This window comes from Canis aureus, chromosome 18 (assembly GCF_053574225.1).
Source record: "Canis aureus isolate CA01 chromosome 18, VMU_Caureus_v.1.0, whole genome shotgun sequence".
Classification (NCBI taxonomy): domain Eukaryota; kingdom Metazoa; phylum Chordata; class Mammalia; order Carnivora; family Canidae; genus Canis; species Canis aureus.
In genome coordinates, this window is record NC_135628.1 from 16061202 (window position 1) to 16085527 (window position 24326).

Consider the following 24326-nt stretch of genomic DNA (forward strand, 5'->3'; position numbering starts at 1 on the left):
CCCCCCGCCGCCCCGACCTCCGCGCCCGCGCGCTCCGTCAGCCTGCGGAGCCCGGGGGTTGTCGGCCACCGCTCCGCTCCCTTCAAGCGAAAATAGGAAGAAAAGAAAAAAAGGACCCCAAAATGTAGAATTAACTTTAAGAGGGGCACGCGTGCAGGTAGTGCTCGTGTTCCTCTCCATCCCTTAGCCCTATAAAAATGTAGGGTGAGGGCGGGTCACGTGCTGTTTACCTAGGAATCTGTACGTGCGGCTCCCTGAGCGCTCGGGAAACAAAACCCTATATCGGCAGCGTGGTCTTGACCAAAATTGGATTTTCTTCTGTCGCGGCAACTGATCAACAGGGTGGGTGTTGGTTTTCCTCCTTCCCTCTGAGTTGTGGATTTTCTGCCCGATTTCGAGAAACACGGACTTCATCTCTCTCGCCATTGTGAGTGACTGACTTATTTCGGTTAACCTTTGGTAGCGTTTTTTCACAAGGATTCCCCCCCCCCCCCCCCCCCCCCGATCTAAAAGTAAATGGAAAAGTCAATCCCGCCAGTTCTCTAGTCTTGACGATGTGGAGTTGTGCTGCTGTTCTCACCTGGCTGCTAGCTAACGTTGAGCTTGCTGCTTCGCTTTGCCCTTTCCTTGGTCTAGTGCTCATCGAAACCCCTTTGGTTTGGGTCCCTAAATCCCCCAGAACTGGTCCGTCTGTAAACTGCACAGGACCGTGGCGTTTCTGTGGAGCATGCCTTATAGTTCACACTGTCCCGACCTAGTGCTGTTTCCTGAACACGGAGTTTTGGAAGCAGAGTTTTAATGCAATAACTCTCCTCCCCTTTTTTTGTTTGCTCTCATAGGAAGCCTAAAATCTCTTTATTCTTGGGGCCTCTAAGAAGGTGGATGGAAATAGCAGTATCCTAGTTCCTAAGTCCGCACAATTCTGTACATTTTTTTCTTTCAGTTAATGGAAATGATGAGGTATCTCATAAGATTCAAACATTGAACGTTGAGTTCCTAGCAATTCGGAGGTAGTCTGAAAAGCCAAAAGGTTTTATACATTTATTTAGACAAGAGATGTTTGGCTCACAGACCAGGAAAAAGGATTTGTGCTGCTGTCATAAGCTATATGAATGAAAATGTCAAACTTCGTTATATCTCAGTCTCCTCGTTTTCAGTTTTGTGGAGTTTGAATAGAGGAAGTAATACTTAAGTAACTCAGTATTAGCAATGACAGGTTGATTGCAAGTAATGTTTTTAAATATTTGAAGATTACTCCTCGTTCCCTTGCCAGGAATTTGCAGTACCTAGATTTCCTCAGTGTGGGAAGAAGGGATTTTTGAAGATTTGGAGAAAATGTAATTTAATGAAAGCTTTTAAAATTCTTTGCTTTCTTTGCTCCACTTCCATACCTCTGACAAGCGGTGACATGCTGTAGCTTCCATGGTAGGCACAGGGTTTTAAATATTCCTCAGTTTATCCCCCCCCCCCCTTTTTTTTCTTTTTTGGAAGAAACTGAGAAACTTCAGTAGTTACAATCAGTGTTAACTGGCTGTACCCTTAACGACCACACCAGTATATTTGAGTGAAAAATATTTTCTCCTGTAGTTGTGATTGAAAAAAATCATTGACTTGGTGGAAAATGAAATCTCAGTGAGACCATTAAGGTCAGTTTTGCTTTAGCTTATATTTCTCCACCTTTCTTAAGTCACTGCAGAGCTGAAAGGAAAAAATGGGAAAGTGATACCCAAAATAAAAGGACATACTATACTCGTAGAATTATTCTGTCACAGGTGGCATCTCCTTTATGGTCTTGTCTCATTTTTTGTTGTTAAATTTTTTTTTGAAGTGAAATAATTTACTAATTGTAAGGTAGTATGGAGGCTTATACTTGTAATCTGAATTTACTTGATGGAGCCCTGTAGACTCTTCAGTGTGGTTGTAAATGAAGAACGTAAGAATAGACCTAAGGTCTGCATTTGGTTAGAGTAGGGGGAGCTATACTGAAATTTATCGAACTTGATAAAATCTTCAAAAGGCAAGGTGGCTTTTTGTTTTGTTTTGTTTTAATATTTTATTTATTTATTCATGAGAGACACGGAGACAGAGAGGCAGAGACACAGGCAGAGGGAGAAGCAGGCCCCATGCAGGGAGCCCGATGTGGGACTCGATCCCGAGTCTCCAGGATCACATCTGTGTAGTGGTTGACAATCAGTGTAAAGAAAGACCAAGTAGTTTTCCAGACATTCTCAACTGTCAGAATGGTTTTGATAACCTGAAAGCAAACCTGCCGGCACCAATATTTTGTCCTCCCTATGGAGCAACCTATCTCATTGATTCAAACAATGTTTTGTTTTGTCACTGGTGCTTCCTGGTTCTCCTTTAGTCGTGTCCCCCCCCCCCCCCCATCAGCTAATCAAGATTAGCTTTTGTTGAGCTGGTTTGTTTTGTGGTTTGTACCATCAAAATACTCCCTAAATCTTTGAAATGAGTGTCTAAGATCCCCTTCACTCAGGATAAAAAGACAATTGTATTTGAGTGCTGAGATCTTGTAATTGGGACGCCTGGACCTGGTATATAGGTATGGAGATTCAGGAGTTGGGAAAGTGGGACAAAAAGCCTGGCCATTGAGTGGATTAATAAATACAACTTCATATGTTTATGTAGTAGTGTAATGTGGTAGGCACTGTCCTAAGATCTTTATAAAATGCATTTGCATTTAATCAACTCCTTGAGAAGAGTTCTATTTTCATCTTCCATGTTGCAGATTAGCATACTGTGGTACAGAAAGTAAATAAACTTACAAAGGTCACACAACTGGTAAGTTGAGGAATTGGGCTTTCACGGCTCCAGCAGTAATGGTCTTAAATTTTTGGCAATAACTTGACATTCAGAATGCTTTGGATCCTTTCCAAGAAAAGTTTTCTATCTTCTGTTTGGGCATTTGTAGCATTAAAAGATGCAGCACCGTCTAAGTTAATAATATACAGCTGGAAAGTGCTTCGTACAGATGATGACCTAGAGTCTGCTGCCCTTCTTCTTTCTCATTACTTCATCCTTTATGTAATTTCTGTGCAGTCCTAGTTGGCAGCCTCTTTCCCATCTTTTTATTTCATTTAACATATACAGCTCAGTTAATTGCTGATCAAAGTCATTTTTACGTTCAGCAGTTTTTTAATACTTTATTTTTTCCTTGATCTTTCAGGTTTTGCCTGGTTAACATTAGAAGAGCTTGCTTTGGGGGCATCTGGGTGGCTCAGTCAGTTAAGCATCTGACTTCGGCTCAGGTCACGATCCCAGGGTCTTGGGATCAAGCCCCGGTATCTGGCTCCCTGCTCAGTGGGAGAGCCTGCTTTTCTCTCCCTCTGCCTCTCCCCACTGCTTGTGCACTCTCTTCTCATTTGCTGTGCTCTCTATCTCAAATAAATCTTAAAAAAAAAGAAAAGAAAAGCTTGCTTTGCTTCTATTTGTGTTTCTGTAGCTACTCAGTGGAAGGATACTACAAATGACACACCTGTGGGATCAAAGTGAAATCAGATACTTCCCCTCCCCCTAATAAAATCTGCTGCCATCAGCCTCTCTGAAATCTCTTGAGTGTTTGGAGTTATTTTTTTTTAATTTCAGCCTTTCATGCCTTTCTCCGATTAATCTTGGGTTCTGTACTTTTAATATCAGTGTTCAGAATCTATGAAATATTTGTTAGTATTATTTAATTTTGAATATTAGCAGTATTTGTTTTGTGTTGATTTTCTTTGTAGAAACAGTTTGGGACATATTTCAAAGCCTGAGGACTTAAGCACCTTTTTTGTAGTATTGTTATTTTATAGTCCCACTGATTATTTGAAGAAACCTGTTGGAGTAAGTTCCTGTAAGAGGTGTTTAATATTTTTAAATAGAATTGTATATATTAATCTGGATTGCTGACTGATTTAATCCTGATCACTTAATAGCAGTGTTTTGAAACTTGTGTGGTGGAATTCACTCAATAGAGAAAAACTGTATTAGAACCAAAATTTTTGCTTTTTTAAATTGTAATTTATAAGTTTCTTATTTTCATAGGTAGCCCTTAGATTTAAAAATAAGTTGGACTTTGTCCCCTAATTTTTTGCAGAAAATTAGTGGCTAGAGAATAGAAGAATCTCATCCTGTTATGTGGCATTCTAACCTTAATGCTGTTATTCTCTGCCATCAAGTAGATCAGTAAAAAACATTAATTGAGCCCATAACTTAGAAAAAGAAGTTAGAATATGCATAGTTTTTATGTTAAAGTACATTGCACTTTATTAGATTCAAAATTTCATTATACGGTGTCTGTACAGCTCCCATTTAATTCTTGCTCTAGTTGGCATTTTCATTGTGGAATATGTTTTAATATTCTAATGATCAGCTTTAAAATCCAAGATTTTAAAATCTATCCCTTTACACAAAAATTCTCACACATCTTGTGGTTTTCAAATGTATGTAGTTACTGTTGTAGTTGATAAAATAGAAAATAGGTTGTGTTTTTGACTCTATAGTATTTTCTCATTGTGTTTTTTTTTCCAACAGATTGTCTTGTAGAAGAATGTCCTTTTTGTTTTTAATCTTGATAAAGGGTACTCAGTACATAAAAGAGAAAGTGTTTCAGAAATCCACTAAATGGGATGCCTGAGTGGCTCAGTGGTTGGGCATCTGCCGTCCGCTCAGGGCATGATCCTGGGGTTCCAGGATCGAGTCCCATGACGGGCTCCTTGCATGGAGCCTGCTTCTCCCTCTGCCTGTGTCTCTCTCTCTCATGAATAAATAAATAAAATCTTTGGAAAAAAAAATCCACTGAACCTGCAGTAGGTAAGGGAAGCAGTTGTGTTGATTACATAATAGATGTTAAAATATTTTAGTTGAAGAGTGTAATATATACAAGTTAGATTAAGAGTTGTATATAATTCAACCTTTAGGCAATTCAGGCTTGTAGGGTTTTTTCCTTGTTTTTTTTTTGTGATCTAGAGGGAAAATATTCTAGGAAAAACAACTTGTGTCATGCATTTTAATCACAGACTCTTAATATTTGATCAGGAAGCAGTCTGAAGCAGAGATTGGTGCATGTGGCCTGCAGCCTGTTTTTGGAAATAAGTTTTGTTGAAACACAGTATGTCCATTTGTTCACATACTGTCTTTTGGTGCTTTGAGGCTGTAACAACAGAGTCAAGCATTTGGGACAGAGACTATAGCTTGCAAAAAAGCCTCTTAGAATATTTTGTCTTTGAATAAAAGAGAAGTAGTATATCCTTTAAAAGTTTGTTTTTTAAATTAGAAAATCATTGCATATGCTAGTAGAATTCAGAAGGCTTAAAAAGGTCTTCAATAACTTTTTCCTCTTTGAAGTATGAACCACTGTTAGTGGAGCCAAGTGCCAACTGCCTCCTTTGCTTATATTACTTGTATTACACTTTTTCTAATGATAATAAAATTTCTTGTTCTTGTGTTATCAGAAGTTTGGAGATGAAAGAGCAAGACAGATTTTAAGAGAAACATTCCTTATACCCAACTTGTTTTAAGCTGCCTTTTAGCTTTTGTCTAGAATAACTGGTATGTATGTATGTATTTATTTATTTATTTAAAGATTTTATTTATTCATGAGAGACACCCAGAGAGGCAGAGAGAGAAGCAGGATCCCTGGGGGCAGCCTGTTGTAGGACTTGATCCCAGCACCATGGGATCAAGACCTGAGCCAAAGGCAGATGCTTAACCACTGAGCCACCCAGGTACTCCTAGAATAACTGGATTTTTAAATCATGGTTTTGGCTGTAATCTGTATAATAAGAATAAATGTATATGGTGTTTTGGAGCTCTAGTGGTTGGCAACTCTCAGTCTGAGTACTTCAGAGTATAATGACCAGCCCTTAATGAATACTCAGTAAACATATGTTGAATTAAATTTAAGTAGATGTTAATTTATGATGGAAAATTAAACGATTTCCTTGATACCTGGGAATTTGTGGGTGCTAACTTCTGCAAATAACAGGATGTTTGACTTATTTTGAAGCTAATTTTAGATATAACACAGAATGATAGTTCTATTGCAATTTATTAAAAAGGGAAAATTAATAAAATAGGTCAGATCACTAAGTAATACGGTACAGACTTTATGAAATATTTTTAGGATATTGATTTCAAGTTTTGTTTTTGGGAGAGAAAGAATCTTGTTACAGTAAATGTTCATGTTACAGGCATTTGAAGCTTTGATCATTTTAAACTTTGCACCTTTTCATGTTTTTAGTTAGTATATTTTGAAGTCTATATTCTCAGAGAAGTGACAGTTTTATTTTGAATTGTACTAGATACAAATATGCTTAAATGATTAAACTTCTTTAAGTATATCTAAATGACTTCCTTTTTCTGTTTTAGTATTAAGATATCCTAATAAAAATTACCTTGTCAGGAAGAAAATGAACCTTAGATTACAAAGTAAGGGGCGGGAAATAGGAATGCCTAAAGCAGTCAGAATGAGGATTACATGAGGTTGGCTCACTGTGTAATTTTGAAAAAGCAGACCATTTGTTTTAGTATGGTTTCATGGGTATGATTAATTAAAAAAAAAAAAAAAATCTAGGGATCCCTGGGTGGTGCAGCGGTTTAGTGCCTGCCTTTGGCCCAGGGCGCGATCCTGGAGACCCGGGATCGAGTCCCACGTCAGGCTCCCGGTGCATGGAGCCTGCTTCTCCCTCTGCCTGTGTCTCTGCCTCTCTCTCTCTCTCTGTGACTATCATAAATAAATAAAAATTAAAAAAAAAAATCTAGTAAAACCCACACATAACAAATTAAATGGAGTCTTAAAAAGTCACAGCAAAAAATCAAATCACTACAAAAAATTAAATCATACTATTGGGTTAAAGGAATGACCAGAGTGAGCCTGTATAGCTAGTCTGCAAGGAATTCTGGGGCCTAGCAGTATGATCCAAATCCATCCTGGCCCTGGCTGCCAGTTCCTGTCACCTGGCTTAAATATGGATGAGGATGAATTTGGGTCTTGCAGCTGGGATTGAGTCTTTTAATTTCTCAATGTATGCATTTCTTTTTAAAAAAAATTTTTTTTTTTAAATTTATTTATGATAGTCACAAAGAGAGAGAGAGAGAGGCAGAGACATAGGCAGAGGGAGAAGCAGGCTCCATGCAGGGAGCCTGACGTGGGACTCGATCCTGGGTCTCCAGGATCAGTCCCTGGGCTGCAGGCGGCGCTAAACTGCTGCGCCCACCGGGGGTGTCCTTCAATGTATGCATTTCTATAAGCTAAATTTCCAGAGGTAGAATTGATAGAGATATTCAACATTTACAATGCCAGGTACTTTGCTTTCCGTAATAGTTCGTTTGCAATTCTGAAATTCAGAAAGCTCTTGAAATCAAGTTTTAAGAGAAACTAGCAAAACTCAACCTGAAGTAACATGAGGCTATTTATAGTATTATATTCACACTATTCATATTTCCCACAGCAAAGATAGTAATATGTTCGATTATGGAGTGCTGCGCCAGACTCCTTGAGAGAGTCCTATAATACAAGATGTATGTACCACAGTACCACTATAAAACCTGAAAAATTCTAAATTCCAGAACATACCTACCCCTAGGAGTTTTGAGTAAGAACATGTAGGTATGAATTGGCATACACTCCAGTAGAAGAATACTCATTTTCCTACACCCTTGCTAACACTAGACCTTGCATTGTTGATAAGTGAAAATAGTGATTTTAGGTGATTAGGTATTAGCTTTAGAGGTTGTGGTAGTAGAACTTAGATTTATAGTGTAACTTTCAGATCTGGAAGAGCGAAGTCATTACCTTAAATGACCCAAAGTCTCACTCTGCCTTTGCACCTGTTTTAGTTATGTTCAGAGTTAAGTTGGCTGGAAATTTGACAGTGTATATCAAGTTAGCAGTTTGTGTAATAGTATAGTTTGGCAGGAAGTACAATGTGATCTTCTTTTTGACATATGGAAGATACTTTGTGAGAAAAAGTGGTAGTGGTTCCAATCATGGTATTATTTATAGGTTTCATGTGAGTAGTACTTGATTTTCTGATTATGGGAACTAAGAACCATCTAATTAGAAAAGAAGTGAGTTTTTATTTTTTATTTTTTTTTTGAAGTGATAGTTTTTAGCTATTTAGTAATTTTGTATGAGTTTTACCTCCTTTCTTGATTTGTAATTCCTTTGCCATATGTTGTAATTTCTGATTTCCAAATAAAAATTTTAATTTTAATTCAGTTGGAATTTCTTTTGATGAATGGTATGCAATATAACTAAAACCTAGGGTTTCCTCTCAAGTGGTTAGCCGGTTCCAACATTATTTGTTGAACTAAACCAATCTTAAATTTTAAAATGCCAGTGTTTATATCCAATTTCTTGTATTTACTTGGGCTTCTTGTAGTTTGTAGTACATTTTAATATTTGATGAGAGTTATGAGGAAAAACTTGCCCTTCCTTCCCTCAAATACCCTGGCAACTTCTGCGCATTCTTCTAGGCAGATATTCTGCAAATAGGATTTAGATTGGTTTTGTATTAAATTTACACATCTTGGATCATTAAATTCATATTTGTATACTATGGAGTCTTCCATTTAGGGTCCTACACATGTCTCTATCATGTTTAGTTTAAAAAAGTTTTTTTTTCCCCCAGTAAAATTTTATACTCAAAAGGATTTTTAGGAAGGAACCACTATACAAAGAGATATATACTGCATCTACTTCCCTTACTGGACTGAACTACACATTTAAAAAACATAGTTTATGCTTTGGAAATAAACTAATGGAATCTATTTACCATGTAGTTTAACTAATTTTTTTTTTTTTTTTAAATTTTTTTTTATTTATTTATGATAGGCATGCAGTGAGAGAGAGAGGCAGAGACACAGGCAGAGGGAGAAGCAGGCTCCATGCACTGGGAGCCCGACACGGGATTCGATCCCAGGTCTCCAGGATCGCGCCCTGGGCCAAAGGCAAGCGCCAAACCGCTGCGCCACCCAGGGATCCCTAGTTTAACTAATTTAAATATAAAAACTTTGTTGAGTGTATTTAGGATATATCCCCAAAATGAGATTTCTCTGTGCAAGAGAAAGGGTTTTTTTTTTTTCCTCCTCTTAAATTACAGCTCCGTATTGCCACTAAACAAAAAACTAGGAGATTTGGCTTTGCTGGTAATTTAAATTCTTTAATTTTTAAATAACTTTAAAAATATGTGCTTACTGATGTGCTTATTTTCTAGGATGTTTACGTTTTGAAGAGAAGGCAAAAAGTTAATTTAAAACTATAAATGTAAAAAAAAACTATGAATGTTAATTTTTTTCGGTCTTTTTATTTTAAATGTAATAGATGTCAAAATGTTCCTTTTCTCAGGTTTCATTTTTATGGCAATGTCTGAAGTTGAACTTCAAATTTTTTTTTTTTTAATTTTTTATTTATTTATGATAGTCACAGAGAGAGAGAGAGGTGCAGAGACACAGGCAGAGGGAGAAGCAGGCTCCATGCACCGGGAGCCCGATGTGGGATTCGATCCCGGGTCTCCAGGATCGCGCCCTGGGCCAAAGGCAGGCGCCAAACCGCCGCGCCACCCAGGGATCCCCTGAAGTTGAACTTCAAATAAATATAATTTATATTTAAATCTGCCATTTTAAGCATCGTATCCTAAAAATATACTAGCCTACTCTTAACTGGCCTTTTTTTTTTTTTTTTTTTAAATTACTCCAGAGGACCCACGGAACATAGGATGCCACCACAAAATCTACCTCGTGTGTTATTCTCTTTAACCCATGAGCTGCACAGCAATTGCAAATTTGAGCAAGACGTTTGCAGACTGTGTTGAAGAACTGAAGAACCTAATTAACACAGGATGACCTAGGAGTGATTCTAAGCATATAACAAGATACTCTTCATTAGCAACTGTGTCAGTCTTGATTCTGAATGCTGCAGATAACAGCAAGCAGAGTTTCTCCTTTTTTTGTTTCTGAAGCATTCACTTGACCTTCCATCAGTAAGACTGACTTTTCCAATCTGTTCCGGGAGATATTAATGGAATACAGTCATGTCCACTCAAGACGAGAGGCAGATCAATACTGAATATGCTGTGTCCTTGCTGGAACAGTTAAAACTGTTTTATGAACAGCAGTTGTTTACTGACATAGTGTTAATTGTTGAGGGCACTGAATTCCCCTGTCATAAGATGGTTCTTGCAACATGTAGCTCTTATTTTAGGTAAGTACTTTAATCTTGCTTGCTTTGTAATTTCAAATGCAGAATGTTAGTTTATTTTAATGTTTTAATTGGAACTCTTTTAAACTTAAAAAAGAGACGTTTTCACGTTTTGCTTAACTTTTCTATTCTGATGGCATAGTGTTGGTGAAGTCACTTCCTTGCATGTATAAGTAAAGGACAGATGAAATAAGTTTTTACAAAAGTTTAAATATAAGAAATTTGTTGACATTAACTCAGGTAAAGTTTTAGTTATGGGGAGACAAAAAGATTAAAAGAGAAAGAAAAATGAGTAATTTTTATTCATTGTTGAGATTTTAAGATACTGTATTTCTAAAAGAGTAGTCATTGTTGATAGATGTAAGTAGGCTAAGTAATAACTTAGAGGATCATTGTTGCTATTCATACATGTTAAGGACTTTATTTCCTTTGCAAAAATATTTTTCTCACTTTTGATTATTGTTAGCCTTACCAGACTCCTTGCCAGATTTAAGTAATTAATAACATTTTTCTCTGTGCCTTGGAATTTAGAAGCTGATTTATTTTGTAATAGCATATAAATAAAGTGTAACTTTGCATTTTTATGATCGTCTGCAACTTTTAATCTTTTTAGATAGATTTTACTTTATTACATGTAGATAGATTTTACTTTATTACATGTTTCATGAGAGGAATAGAAGCCAATGCATAGAAATTCTTTTGTGTTCTGCCCTAAGGTTGAATTTTTACTTAATATCTAAAAGGAACAGGGTGAATAAAGATGAGGTAAATGTGGACCAGTGTGCATCTACCACAGGTATTAGTGGTCATAAGTGGAGAGTAGCAGTGAAAGTTAATTTCTGCTCTCCTTTAGTGACAGTTCTAGAAAGGACAGGTTTAATGTTGATTTTTTAATGTCAACATACATGAAGGTGTAGAAATGTCACATTTCTTAATGTAACACATCTCATGATTGCAGAAGCTGAGGCCCAAATGCTAATTATCTTTGCTGTGCCAGCAGTTTCAAGTTAAGCTGTGGATTTTTCATACAATTTCAGACATTGATTTTCTTAGAAAGCTAGCATATTTGCAAACAGTGGTTCTAAAACTTGGTTAATCATCAGAATCCTCGAGTGCTTCTACAAACAGATTCTTGGATCTCAAACCTAGGAATTCTGATTCAGGGGGCCTGTGTGAGCATTTCAGAATTTTTATGTTTAAAAAGCTTCCCAGATGATTTTGATGGTCAGTTTCTTTTTCAGATCTATTTGCTTAGTTAGATGGTGTTAGAAATTTGAGGTTATAGGTGCAGTCAGTACCAAAGCTGCTTATTAGTGCTGTGCTCTCTTTTTAAAGATTTTTATTTATTTGAGAGCGAGCTCACACACCAGCACAAGTGGGGCGAGGGGCAGAGAGGAATCTTCAGCAGACTCCGTGCTGAGTGTGGAGCTCCCTCCCAAATCAAGAGTCCGGCACTTAACTGACTGAGCCACCCAGGCACCTCAGTAATGTTACTGTCTTAAAGACAACACAGTGTTTTTTAAGGCTACTGTTATTTCCTCATCACTGGCCAGTTCCCTTTGTTAGCATCCTTGGTCTTCAGAGAGAATATATTCTCCTTAAAGCAAATCAGATATTAAGAAGTAGAAATAATTATAAGTAGAAAGAAAGAATAGTCCAGTACGTCTTTGGGATCAAATCTTTAAAATCCTGTGTCTGGGCTGCTTTCGTAACCCACAATGCAAATTTTGCCTTTTGGTTTAGATACATCCTTGCTTTGTGGTTTAAATTCCCAGTTATATCCTACCAAGAATCAAGAGCCTCAGAAATCAAAAGAACCTCTGAAACAGTACTTCTTAGTAACATTTAGACCCCAGATGAGAGAGCAGTAACCTGAGAACTGCTCAGCACCTCTTCCTCTGCGATACTTTTCTAATATGTAATTCAGTATTTGCTCTTTTCTTAAAAACGTCTATTTAATACTTTCATGATCAGATTGGCTAGGCTTCTTCTGTCTTTGGTTTTCGGGAAGCACAGCTCCTTCACAGGAGTCCATCATTCTGGTGTTAGAAACCATAATCTAGAATAGCCTGTCCGCCTGTCATCTGTACATCCAGCTGTCCCCTTGCCCTCTCTTTTCCAGTTACTGCCTCCTGCTGGAAGAGCCATAAAAACCACTTGATCCCTAACCTTCCATGTTAACTCAGCTCTTACAGTTCTTTTTCAGGTTTCTTTTTGTTACCTCCCATGCTCTCATGTCAGGTGAAGCCAGTAGCTTATCGGTTTTCTTAAAGGGTTTCTTGTCATGTCTTGAATGTTTTCAGAGAACACCTCCTGTTCTCCCTGACTCGCTTGGGTTTATTTATGGCCATCCTGTATTTTGGGGAGGATGTCATCAGCCACCTTGATTGATGTTTGTGCCACTTTTCCTCTCCTTCACTGCCTGAAGGTTAGCTGCTGTCCTTGCTCCTCGTTCTGAGCTCCTCGTTCATTGATTCCACAGTTTTTGACACCCTACCTCTTTTGTCCTAAGTAGCATGGTACTGGACTGCTGTTGCATTTTTCTTTGAGTTTTTTAGGTTCCCCTCAGGTAACTTACTCAGCTTTAACACGTGTTACTTTGTAGATAATGACTATTGTATTAATGCTTGACCTTCCCCAGAGTTTCAGTGATTCTAAATGCTTAACTGATTGTGGTATTATTTCCATTTGACTCAACTGCCCTTACCTTAAATATAGCCAAAATTTAACTCCCTTTTCCCAGGATTAAATTCACTTTGCATTTCCTTGACCTTAAAATTTTTCTCTTAATGGCTAGCAGTATTTTTTCAGGCACTTCATTTCCCTATCTACTTGGTTCCATTTCCTGTGTTCAGAAAGTCACCAGCTTGATTCGTTGTGATAGCTTTTTATCTCTTTCTGCCACCCTGGGCAGGTTCTTATACCAGTGTAGATTACTGCAGCAGACCTGTTTTCTTGGTTCCAGCCTTTGGCCCTTGAGGTCTGGCAGTAGAGTATTCATCCTAGAATACATTTTATTGTGCTGATAAATCCATGCACAAAACCCTTCAGTGTTCCTCACTATAAGAAAAAGCTCAGACTCTTCTCTTTAAAAGCCCTCTATGATCTGGCAGCCACTCATCTTTCCAGTTTGCTTTCTAGTCTCCTGCATGAGCCCTTATACCCCTGAAAAAACGGTCATGTTCTGCTCTGATTCACTATTTTATCCATGTTGATGGCTTTTCTCATCTTGTCCTTGAGGGGCCTAACCTAGTGCTGTTGTGATACTCACTTTTGATCACATAGATTTTTCTCCTGTGTACATGCAGTAATATTCTTTGCATTGTTTTAGGAAACTACCCTGTATAGTTTTAGGAAAACATGTGAGTAAATGACACATTTTAACAGCTTTATTGAGACATAATTTACATACCACAAAATCTACCCATTTTGTATAACTAAATGCATTTTAGTATATTTACAGAGATGTACAACCATCTCTACCATGTAATTTGAAACACTTCACTCACCTTTGTGCCCATTTACAGTCACTCCCCATTCTCACCCACACTCCTGGGTAGGTACTAATCTCTCTTCTGTCTGTTTTTTTTGGGGGGGGACATTTCTTGTAAATGGAATCCTACAATATGTGGTCTCTTATGTCTGGCTTCTTATGCTGAGCATGTTTTGGAGGTTCATCTGTGTCGTAGTATGCATCAATACTTCCTTTTTATTGCCCAATAGTATTCCATTGTAGGAATATAAAGAATAAATGAATTTTGATATTTTCACTCAGAATGGCATAGTGGAATGGTTTAGTATATCTTTGGCAATGAACTATGCTTTTTGGTTCTTTCCCTCGAAAGCTTTTCCTAGAATATGTCCATCAGCAAATACTCTAAAACATCCATGTTAAAAAAAAAATCCATGTTGTCTAGTTTTGCTTCTTATGTCTACGTTGGTTTTACACTAAACCTAAAAGCTTGGTTCTTTCTCTATGTAGGGCCATGTTCATGAGTGGACTCAGTGAAAGCAAACAGACACATGTGCACCTGCGGAATGTGGATGCAGCCACCTTACAGATAATAATAGCTTATGCATACACGGGTAACTTGGCAATAAATGACAGCACTGTAGAACAGCTTTATGAAACAGCTTGCTTCCTGCAGGTAAGCAGTTTCTCCTCTGTTATATACATAAACTGGTCTATTTTTTTCAAGAGACAGTGTTTCATCATCAGTGTTGTCTTATACCTATATAATTTTATTGCAGATTTTAGAAAGTTTTCTCTTCTTAAAATGTACAAAGGAGGGTTGCCTGCTGGCTCGGAAGCATGGGCAGCTCTTGATGTTGGGACCCTCGGTTTGGGCCCCATGTTGGTGTAGAGATTAAGTAAATTTAAAAATAATGAACAAGGGAAAAACAGGATTTGGTCAGCCAGTAAACTTTAGTTTTATGAAGAGAACTGAATTGAAAAGATGGGTGAAAATTTCATACTGGTTTCATATTCTAATATACCTGAGAATTCAGATTTCAGATAAAAGTAATTTTTAAAGGTGTTTATTAAATTTAAGCGCTTTGATTTTTTTTTTTGCTAAAGGCTGAGATGTATTGATTTTTGATCGTACAGGTTTTCACAGAAAATTTGAAGATTCTTATGGAAATGATCGAACTAAATATTATAATAGCTGTGTGACCATCTTGAGCTGTTAAAGAACTATTAAACTAAAGTGATGATTGATCCACTTACAGATAAACTATTTTACTCTGTTTTTCCCTCAATATTTACAATTTTAAACAGAATATAAAAATATTTTCCTCCTCCCTTTCTCTTTTTTTGGAATATATTTCAGAAACTGGAAGTTTCTCTGAGGGAAGAACCTTGAGACTAAAGATTTTATTTGGAGAGAACAGGTCATGCTACCTAGTAGATGCTTCATAAATGCATACTGCATTGAGTATGATGACACTGAGCACCAACACCTGGGTGAAATTCTGGGAACCAGAACTCAGTCCAATGCTGTATATAACTTTTATTCTGGACTGTTTTTTTCCCTATAAAATTATGCAGTGTTCTACTATATCTGCAACTCTGGGGAAACTGAGGCCATCGTAGCTTCCTGATGCTTTAAAATTAAAGGCATTCATAACCTAGATCCAAACTTGAGAAAGGGGGAAGTGCCAACAATATGCACTGTCTTTCCATAGTTTAAATTTTCAGTACTTTAAAGCCAGAAACTAAAAGTAGGTATTTTTTAGAGTTGCAAAAAAAATTGAGGAATTTTAAGAAATTTGGATTCCAGAGTACTTTATTACTGTAAATAGTGACACTGTTCCTTATAACCTTTTTCCTACCATGTTAATAAACTCTATATGCATATACTTGGCAAAACAGGACTGGCTCTTGGACCGGGTTGTCCTGACAAGCCTGGGATGACTGGCAACATGATTTTCATTATTAACCACAGAAAATGCTTTTATGTTCCTGATACTACTCTTTTATTTAGGTTATATATGTTTTACTTATAGATATATAGATGTGTAGATATCATCTAATCCTTATTATAATCATTGGTAAGGATCCTCCCATTGTATATAAGAGAAAGGTCAGGTTTAGAGAAGTAAAGCTGCCTAATACTGTCTGCTCCTGAGCATCCAGTCTAGGCACCCTGACTTGTCACTATAAACTGCTTCTAGTTAGCTTACTATGATGTTGAATAAGCATAGTAGGTAGCACTTCTGATTCAGCCAAGATCTCTACTTTTCCTTTTTAAGAAAAAACAAATCTAGGAAACAGAATGGCTAAGGTGGGTCATTTAAACATAGGTAATTTGTAACTGCACATAAATGTATTTATTGTTCCTTTGGTTACCTCTCTAGATAAGGCAGGCAAATACTTAACTCTTGTGCATAGCTTTGTTTTATAGGACTTTCTTGTCCATGTTGAGAAAACCAGATGCCAGCTACTCATCAATAATCATTTAGGCTAACAGTTTTAAAGATTTTATTTATTCATGAGAGAGAGAGACAGAGAGGCAGGCACAAGTAGAGGGAGAAGCAGGATCCCTGTGGGGAGCCCGATGTAGGACTCAATCCTAGGACCCTGGGATCACAACCTGAGCCAAAGACAGATGCTCAACCACTGAGCCACTAAGGCGCCCCAGAATAACAAATTTATAATGAAAAAATGATAATCATTAGTTTTTACATGGCTTCCATTTGATTTTCTCAATTACATATTTTTTATTTATTTTTAAGATTTTATTTATTTATTCATGAGAGAGAGAGAGAGAGAGACAGACACAGACACAGGCAGAGGGAGAAGTAGGCTCCATGCAGGAAGCCCGACGTGGGACTCGATCCCAGGCCCCCAGGATCACACTTTAGCGCCGTAGGCGGCGCTAAACCGCTGCACCACCGGGCCTGCCTTCGATTACATGTTTTAAAGACTAGAAAAGTATGGAATATATCCATAAATTTCCATAGTTTTTCCTTTAAGACCATTTATTTTTAAGAGCTTATTTAATGTTACACTATTAGCTCCTAAATAGAGCACTTAAGTAGGCCATTGGACAAGAAGTAGAAATACAAAACTATACAGTTTTCTAATTTTATTATTACTGGAAGGCATTCTCTCTTTGCCCAAACATTAAGTATCTAAAAATAAAAAGTATAGTTTAGGGAGCTGATTAATAATACTTGTGTTTTACATAAAAGTAAAATTTGTTTTTATCAACCTTTTCCCCTCCCATTTTAGGTGGAAGATGTATTACAACGTTGTCGGGAGTATTTAATTAAAAAAATAAATGCAGAGAATTGTGTGCGATTGTTGAGTTTTGCTGATCTGTTCAGTTGTGAGGAATTAAAACAAAGTGCTAAAAGAATGGTAGAACACAAGTTCACTGCTGTGTATCACCAGGAGGCTTTCATGCAGCTGTCACATGACCTACTGATAGACATCCTCAGTAGTGACAATTTAAATGTTGAAAAGGAGGAGACGGTTCGAGAAGCTGCTATGCTGTGGCTAGAATACAACACAGAATCACGATCCCAGTATTTGTCTTCAGTTCTTAGCCAAATCAGAATCGATGCACTTTCCGAAGTAACACAGAGAGCTTGGTTTCAAGGTCTGCCGCCCAATGACAAGTCTGTGGTGGTTCAAGGTCTGTATAAGTCTATGCCCAAGTTTTTCAAACCAAGACTTGGAATGACTAAAGAGGAGATGATGATTTTCATTGAAGCATCTTCAGAAAATCCTTGTAGTCTTTACTCTTCTGTCTGTTACAGCCCCCAAGCAGAGAAAGTTTACAAGCTGTGCAGCCCACCCGCTGATTTGCATAAGGTTGGGACTGTTGTAACTCCTGATAATGACATCTATATAGCAGGTGGTCAGGTTCCTCTGAAAAACACAAAAACAAATCACAGTAAAACAAGCAAACTTCAAACTGCCTTCAGAACTGTGAATTGCTTTTACTGGTTTGATGCACAGCAAAATACCTGGTTTCCAAAGACCCCGATGCTTTTTGTCCGCATAAAGCCATCTTTGGTTTGCTGTGAAGGCTATATCTATGCAATTGGAGGAGACAGTGTAGGTGGAGAACTTAATCGGAGGACCGTGGAGAGATACGATACTGAGAAGGATGAATGGACAATGGTAAGCCCTTTGCCTTGTGCTTGGCAGTGGAGCGCAGCAGTTGTGGTCCATGACTGCATTTATGTGATGACACTGAACCTCATGTACTGTTATTTCCCCAGGTCTGATTCATGGGTAGAAATGGCCATGAGACAGACTAGCAGATCTTTTGCTTCGGCTGCAGCTTTTGGTGATAAAATTTTCTATATTGGAGGGTTGCACATTGCTACCAATTCTGGCATAAGACTGCCCTCTGGCACTGTAGATGGGTCTTCAGTAACTGTGGAGATTTATGATGTGAATAAAAACGAGTGGAAAATGGCAGCCAACATCCCTGCGAAGAGGTACTCAGACCCCTGCGTCAGAGCTGTTGTGATCTCAAATTCTCTGTGTGTGTTTATGCGAGAAACCCACTTAAATGAGAGAGCTAAATATGTCACCTACCAGTATGATCTGGAACTTGACCGGTGGTCTCTGCGGCAGCACATATCTGAACGTGTACTCTGGGACTTGGGGAGAGATTTTCGGTGCACTGTGGGGAAACTTTATCCATCCTGCCTTGAAGAATCTCCGTGGAAACCACCAACTTACCTTTTTTCACCGGATGGGACTGAGGAGTTTGAACTAGATGGAGAGATGGTTGCACTACCACCTGTATAGTTGGCGAGTTTTGGGAGTGCACGCCTGATTTATGTGCTTTGTCATTTTCTTTGCTAAACAAGAGAGGCTATGAAAGGACTAAATATGAGTACATAAAAATCTATCTTTGATAAATTTTATTTTTATGCCCTACTTAATATTTGCATCAGTATAATATATATCAGTGAGTCTTACAGAAAGATATGCTTCCATAATATGAAATAGAGTATCCAATAATTGAGAAACTTTTACGTGTATCATGAGAGCATAAGAATCTGGATTATCTAACATTGTTAGCCCTGTGTTATGTACAGTTCAAAAAGTTCACTTATTAAAGTAGTTTCCTGTTCCTAGTGTGGTATATCGCAAATTGTGCCGAGGTTATTTTAGTATATGTATTTCATTCCCGTGCTTCTGTTCTGAAGTCCTGGAATATGGTTTTTTTTTCAGTGTAATTAATTCAGCTGCACTTAAACACTAGTGTCCATGTTGGTATAGAAATGTCTAAATCCTATACTATAGTTGAGGAAGATCTTCCACTTTATGGTATTGCACAGGGAAAGCTATGACTGCAGGATCAGTCTAACTATACTATTAGGTGCATGTACTCTCTTTTCACTAACTTATACTTGTCTATCTAGAATACAGGTCTTCCAATCAGCTGGTCATTTACCAGGTGTGGACTTAAGTTGCTGGGCTTGCAATAAGAATTGCTAGTCCCTCGTTGTGCGGGTCTGTGTGGAGCTTTAATCAGTAAATGCCTCCACTTTCTGTATTACCTTAACATTGGCTCATGCATATAACTACCTGCTGCTGTTGTATTTCTCCATCTTAAAGATTTAGAGTGGGTTAACCAGGTCATTACATCTTAATTTAATAACAAGCATTACTGTAGAGTGATTGTGTATAGATACCCATTAGCTGTCAGGGTGTGGTTTTTTTTGTTTTCTGTTTTTTTTTTTTTTTTTTTTTTAACCTGTTGTGTGTGTGTGGGGGGGTTAGGATTAGAAAGGTGAACTGTTCAGGAATTCTCTGCACGAGCCGTGCAGAAGAGCAGATAACTAGTGCTGCTCTGGCATTAATCCCAGGAACCACTAGCAGTAGCGGGCGCCGCCAATCTAACATGAGCACAGGTGCTTCATGACAAACATTACTAGCATGTTCAACTGCATAATGTTCTGGCACTGTATTTTGAATGACATTAATTTATTAAATAAATTGTATATATTCAATATCTGTCTTTCTTTTGTGATGGGAATGGTGTAACAAATGGTGGGCTTTTAGTTCTAATTTTGTTGGGTCAGTTTGGCTTGTTACAGGGTTTTTTTTTTTTTTTTTCGTTTTTCAGAATTTTGACATTCACATATCTGGCTTTCCTTTATTCTTGTCTGATTTGAGCCTTACTGTATCAACGTCAACCAACGACACAGAAGAGACCATCATGCCTTTTAACCCAGTCCTGGGTTAGGATCATCTGGAGTACCTTTAAATGCCTGAGCCTCATCCCAAACAAAATGAAGCAGGATTTCTGGTGGGTGGACCCAGAAGTGTCTTTCAAAGCACTACTGCTGATTCTTCTGTGCAGTCCCAGAGACCCGTGGGTTTAGGCCTTCAGTAAGGATTTCATTCTGGATTCCCAGTCTTCCTAGAGCACATCGGAGTCCGGCTCACAAAAACTGCCTCTCACTGCTGGGGAATAAAGTCCCAAATTCTTTAGCACATTTAAGGCTCTCTAATTTGACTTTAAATCCCTTTAACAGCCTCATCTTACATTGTTGTCCTATGACCTTGAACTCCTACTAATCAGGTCTGTGCTGTACTTTGCTGCCTATGCTACTGCTCTACTCATAATGGTCTTCCGTCCCTATTCTGTCTGTCGTGGTCTTTCTATACCTAAGCTCCACTTGGGGGAGTCTTTTTTTTTTTTTTTAATGACTGCTTCCCTGGTAGCCACCTCTTAGTCTGTGATGACGAGAGTCTGTTGTCACACGTCCTTAGTACCTTTTACCTTGATCTGTTCATTGTACCAGTCATTCTATCGAGTGTTCTTAGAGGCACGCTTGTCTACAAAATGACCCATGATTCTGAGGGTAGGGATTTTCTTAGAGCCGCACCCCCTACCAGGGCTGGTGATAAAAGAAGTGCTAAATACAAACTGGTATACAGAAGGGCCCTGAGTTTGGAACAGTCAAACCCAATATACCAAGTTCTTTATTCTCTTCAGGCGTTCGTTCCACTAGTGGTCCCCTCCATCCGGCTCAGACTTGCCCTCTTCTACTTCCGCCTCTCTCCTGGCAATAGCCCAACTCCTTTGTTTCACTGTCATTATTTTACAACTGGCAAAACCTGAATCTCAGATGAGTTCGGCTTGATCTGCCTGTGACTCTTGGCTTGCTGAGCACTGCTACAGAAAACCACACGAGGGCACAGATGGTGCCACTATCTAATTTGCAGTCCCCATCCTTGGCTAGGTCCTCAACAGTAGCAAGCTACCCCTCATTCAGAGCAATTTGAAATCTCCAGTCTTAGGAAATCTTCACCTTCCCCAACTCTATTAGCAGGTGATTTCACAGGAAAAATGGTGGAAAACTTCCTCAACTGCATCACCAAGTCTGTCTGCCTGCCCCCGCCCCCTGCAAGTTCTTCCTCCTGTTCAGAGAGAAAACAGAATAACCCAGGATCTTTATTAAAGGCACCATCTTTTCCAAGCTCCTTACAAAGTCTGCTTTTGAGTACCCTGCCTCCCAAACTGGCTTGTGCATCAGCATCCCGTCAGGAACTGAAACACGGATCCCAGACTGTCCCCAAACCTTGAACTTGAGGCAGTCCTCCCTCCCTCTCTGCAGCTTTTGTGTTCCCTCACTACCTTCAACTTCTCTAAATGGGTCCTTTCCTCTCTTTAACCATGACCAAGCCTCTTTATTTTTTTGAAATTATTTATTTATTTATTTATTTATTTATTTATTTATTTATTTATTTATTTATGAATGATAGTCACAGAGAGAGAGAGAGAGAGGCAGAGACACAGGCAGAGGGAGAAGCAGGCTCCATGCACCGGGAGCCCCGATGTGGGACTCGATCCCGGGTCTCCAGGATCGCGCCCTGGGCCCTAAAGGCAGGCGCTAAACCGCTGTGCCACCCAGGGATCCCCCCAAGCCTCTTTAAAAAATATTTTCTTGCTCAACCCCCTTCTTTTCCCCCTTCAAAACCTAATTACTTGCCTCTTGACAAACAGCACCTCACCATTTACCAGGGAAGCCAGTGAGACTGGTTTCTGCCATTATCATTCCACTGAAACGTCTTGAAGTTCAGAGCTTACTCCGCTTGTCTTTTTTGACACATAATAGTACTTTACACCCCTGAATACTTCATTTGAAAGACTTTGAATTGGACTCGCGACATGATGCTCCCCTGGTTTTTTCCCTATGTCTGGGGCCCTTCCTCAGATGATTTCACTCTAACCATCTCTTAAATCTTGATTTTGTAATCACGCACCTTAAGCAATGCTGTTTACTTCAGGGACGTATGTTGGTTTTCTTTGGCCTAGATGTTCACCTGAGAGCCACACTTATATGTCGTCTTAGCTTAGATTGCTAAAACAAAGTGCCATCAGTTAGGTGGGTTATAAACAAATTTGTTCTGGACTGTTCTGGAGAGCGAAGTCTGAGGTTACGGTGCCAGCATGGTCAGGTTCTGTGAGACCCCTCCTCTGGGCTACACAGACTGCTGAGATATCCTCATGTGACAGGAACTTCGTTGGCCTCTTACAGGGATACTAATGAGATCCTGAGGACTCCATCCTTAGGACCTAATTACTTCCCAGCACCATCACATTGAGGTTAGAGTTCAGCAAATGAATTGGGGAGAGGGAGGGGGACACACAGATATCTCCCACTTGAAAGTCTCTGTTCTCTCAAATTCAACATGTCCTAAGATCTTCCCAACCTCCATCTCACACACTTGTCTGGTTCAGGTTCTGTCAGTAAACAGCACTGTGCCCCATCCTGCCACTTACTTGGAAGTTAATTTGATTTTTCCCTCTCCTTCACCTCCATATACTGTGAATCACAAGGCCGTATAGTTTCTCTTAAATATCTCTTGAACTCATCCTCAATTTCTAACACCTTAATGTAGAGCCCCTACCATCTCACCTGGAGGACTTAATTTCCTAAATTTCCTTAAAACACTTTATTGAGCTGTAATTCACAATCACCAAACAGTTCAGTAGTCTTTAGTGTATTCATAGAGTCTTGCAGTCACATAATCAGAGAACATCTCATGATGCCAAAACCCCATACTCAATTCTCCTTTTACCCCCTAAATGATCTCTGCTGATATCTTTTTTGCTCACACTTTTACCACACTGCAATCAACATAATTTCCCAAAATTTATGTCATGTCTTTGCTTGGAACTTTTATTGTCCTTGGAATGGAGTCCAAGTTCCTTTTTGATTTGTAAGGCCTTGAAGAATCTGATTTCTCCTTCCTTTTCTGGCCTACTTTTCTTCCTTACAGTTTACAGTCTCCCTAAATGGAGAATTTTAGTTCTTTTAATAGATCTAGTCTTCTCTTTCACATACATTTTTATCTGCCTCAAACACTCTTCCCTTTTGCTTAAATCTAAGGTAACCATACATCCTAGTTTATACTTGTTTTCCCTTTGACTTTTAAAAATGTTCCTGTTTGGATGGTAAATGCTATGGTAACCCGGCTAAATTCAATTTACATGTTCATTTCCTTTAGGTGGCTTAAAAAATCCTACCTTGAGTTCCCTTTATTTAAATCTCAATTTGTCCCCAATATTGTCTAATACTCCTCCAACTATCTTATAGTTAACATGTTTTGATTGTCTTCACCACTGCTGTGAGGTCAAGGGCTTGCATCTACCTTATTTCTGTATCCTCAACACCTAACAATGCCTGGCACATAGTAGACGCAAAATAAAATCTTGGGGATCCCTGGGTGGCTCAGCGGTTTGGCCCCTGCTTTTGGCCCAGGGTGTGATCCTGGAGTCCCGGGATCGAGTCCCACATCGGGCTTCCTGGATGGAGCCTGCTTCTCCTCTGTGTCTCTGCCTTTCTCTCTCTCTCTCTCTCTGTCATGAATAAATAAATAAAATCTTTAAAAAAAATAAAAAAATAAAAATAAAAAAAATCTATACAAAGGAGTGTATAGGTCATAAAGGGAATTTGAATTCAGACCACTATTTTAGAATTATAGTGATTAGTAGTGGGAGTACCTCTGACACTATGGAGAAAGGATTTATCAAATAAATGAACACCAAATGAGCTGACATTTAAAAAAAAAAAAAAAAAAAGAAAACTTACCAATATGTAAAAAAGGATTTGACCAAGTAGGTTTTATCCCAAGGAATGAAAGGTTGGTTTAACATCTGAAAATCACAGAGTACACATCAGCAGAATAAAGGAAAAGAATCCTATGATCATCTCAGTAAAGAGAGGAAAAATTTGACAAAATTCAATATCCATGTATGATAAAAACTCAGCAAATTAGAGAAGGAAATTTGCTCAATCTGATAAAGAACATCTATGAAAACCGCAGAGCTAATATACTTAATGGTGAAAGACTGAACTTTCCCCCTAAGATATGGAACTAGACAAAGTTGCCAGCTTTCATCACTTCTACGTGGAATTGTACTAGCCAAGGCAATAAGGCAAGAAATGGAAAAGGCATACAGCTTAGAAATAAAAACTAGAATCACTTAACAAGTATCCTAAGCAAGGATATAAGATCAATACTAAATACCAGATAAAAACAAAAGTCAGCTGTTTTTATGTACTTAACCATAAAACTTAACAACATAACAAAATTAGGGATAGATTCAACAAAAAACATATAAGACGTACACAACATTGCTGA

The 24326-nt window shown here is 38.4% G+C and overlaps 2 protein-coding genes across 15 annotated transcripts in view; one reads left to right on the plus strand and one right to left on the minus strand.

Annotated features, from left to right (window-relative positions):
* KBTBD2 (kelch repeat and BTB domain containing 2) overlaps positions 1 to 19678 on the plus strand; it is a 53972-nt gene extending 34294 nt beyond the window's left edge. For 5 of the 6 annotated variants that reach the window (XM_077856271.1, XM_077856274.1, XM_077856272.1 and 2 more), the window contains 3 exons: positions 9695 to 10198; positions 14178 to 14343; positions 16932 to 19678. In XM_077856271.1, coding sequence (XP_077712397.1) covers positions 10029 to 10198; positions 14178 to 14343; positions 16932 to 18467 — 1872 coding nt within the window. In that variant the 5' untranslated portion in view covers positions 9695 to 10028 and the 3' untranslated portion in view covers positions 18468 to 19678. Of the gene's footprint in view, positions 1 to 229; positions 428 to 9694; positions 10199 to 14177; positions 14344 to 16931 lie in introns of those variants that run through there. The other variant, XM_077856275.1, reaches the window with a different exon arrangement.
* Positions 14175 to 24326, minus strand: part of AVL9 (AVL9 cell migration associated) — an 82937-nt gene continuing 72785 nt past the window's right edge. For 6 of the 9 annotated variants that reach the window (XM_077856267.1, XM_077856266.1, XM_077856264.1 and 3 more), the window contains 2 exons: positions 19930 to 20135; positions 14175 to 17573 (listed from right to left, as the gene is read on the minus strand). The gene's annotated coding sequence lies outside the window, so the exon portion shown is untranslated. Of the gene's footprint in view, positions 17574 to 19929; positions 20136 to 21941; positions 22040 to 24326 lie in introns of all 9 variants that reach the window. The other 3 variants (XM_077856262.1, XM_077856263.1, XM_077856265.1) reach the window with 3 other exon arrangements.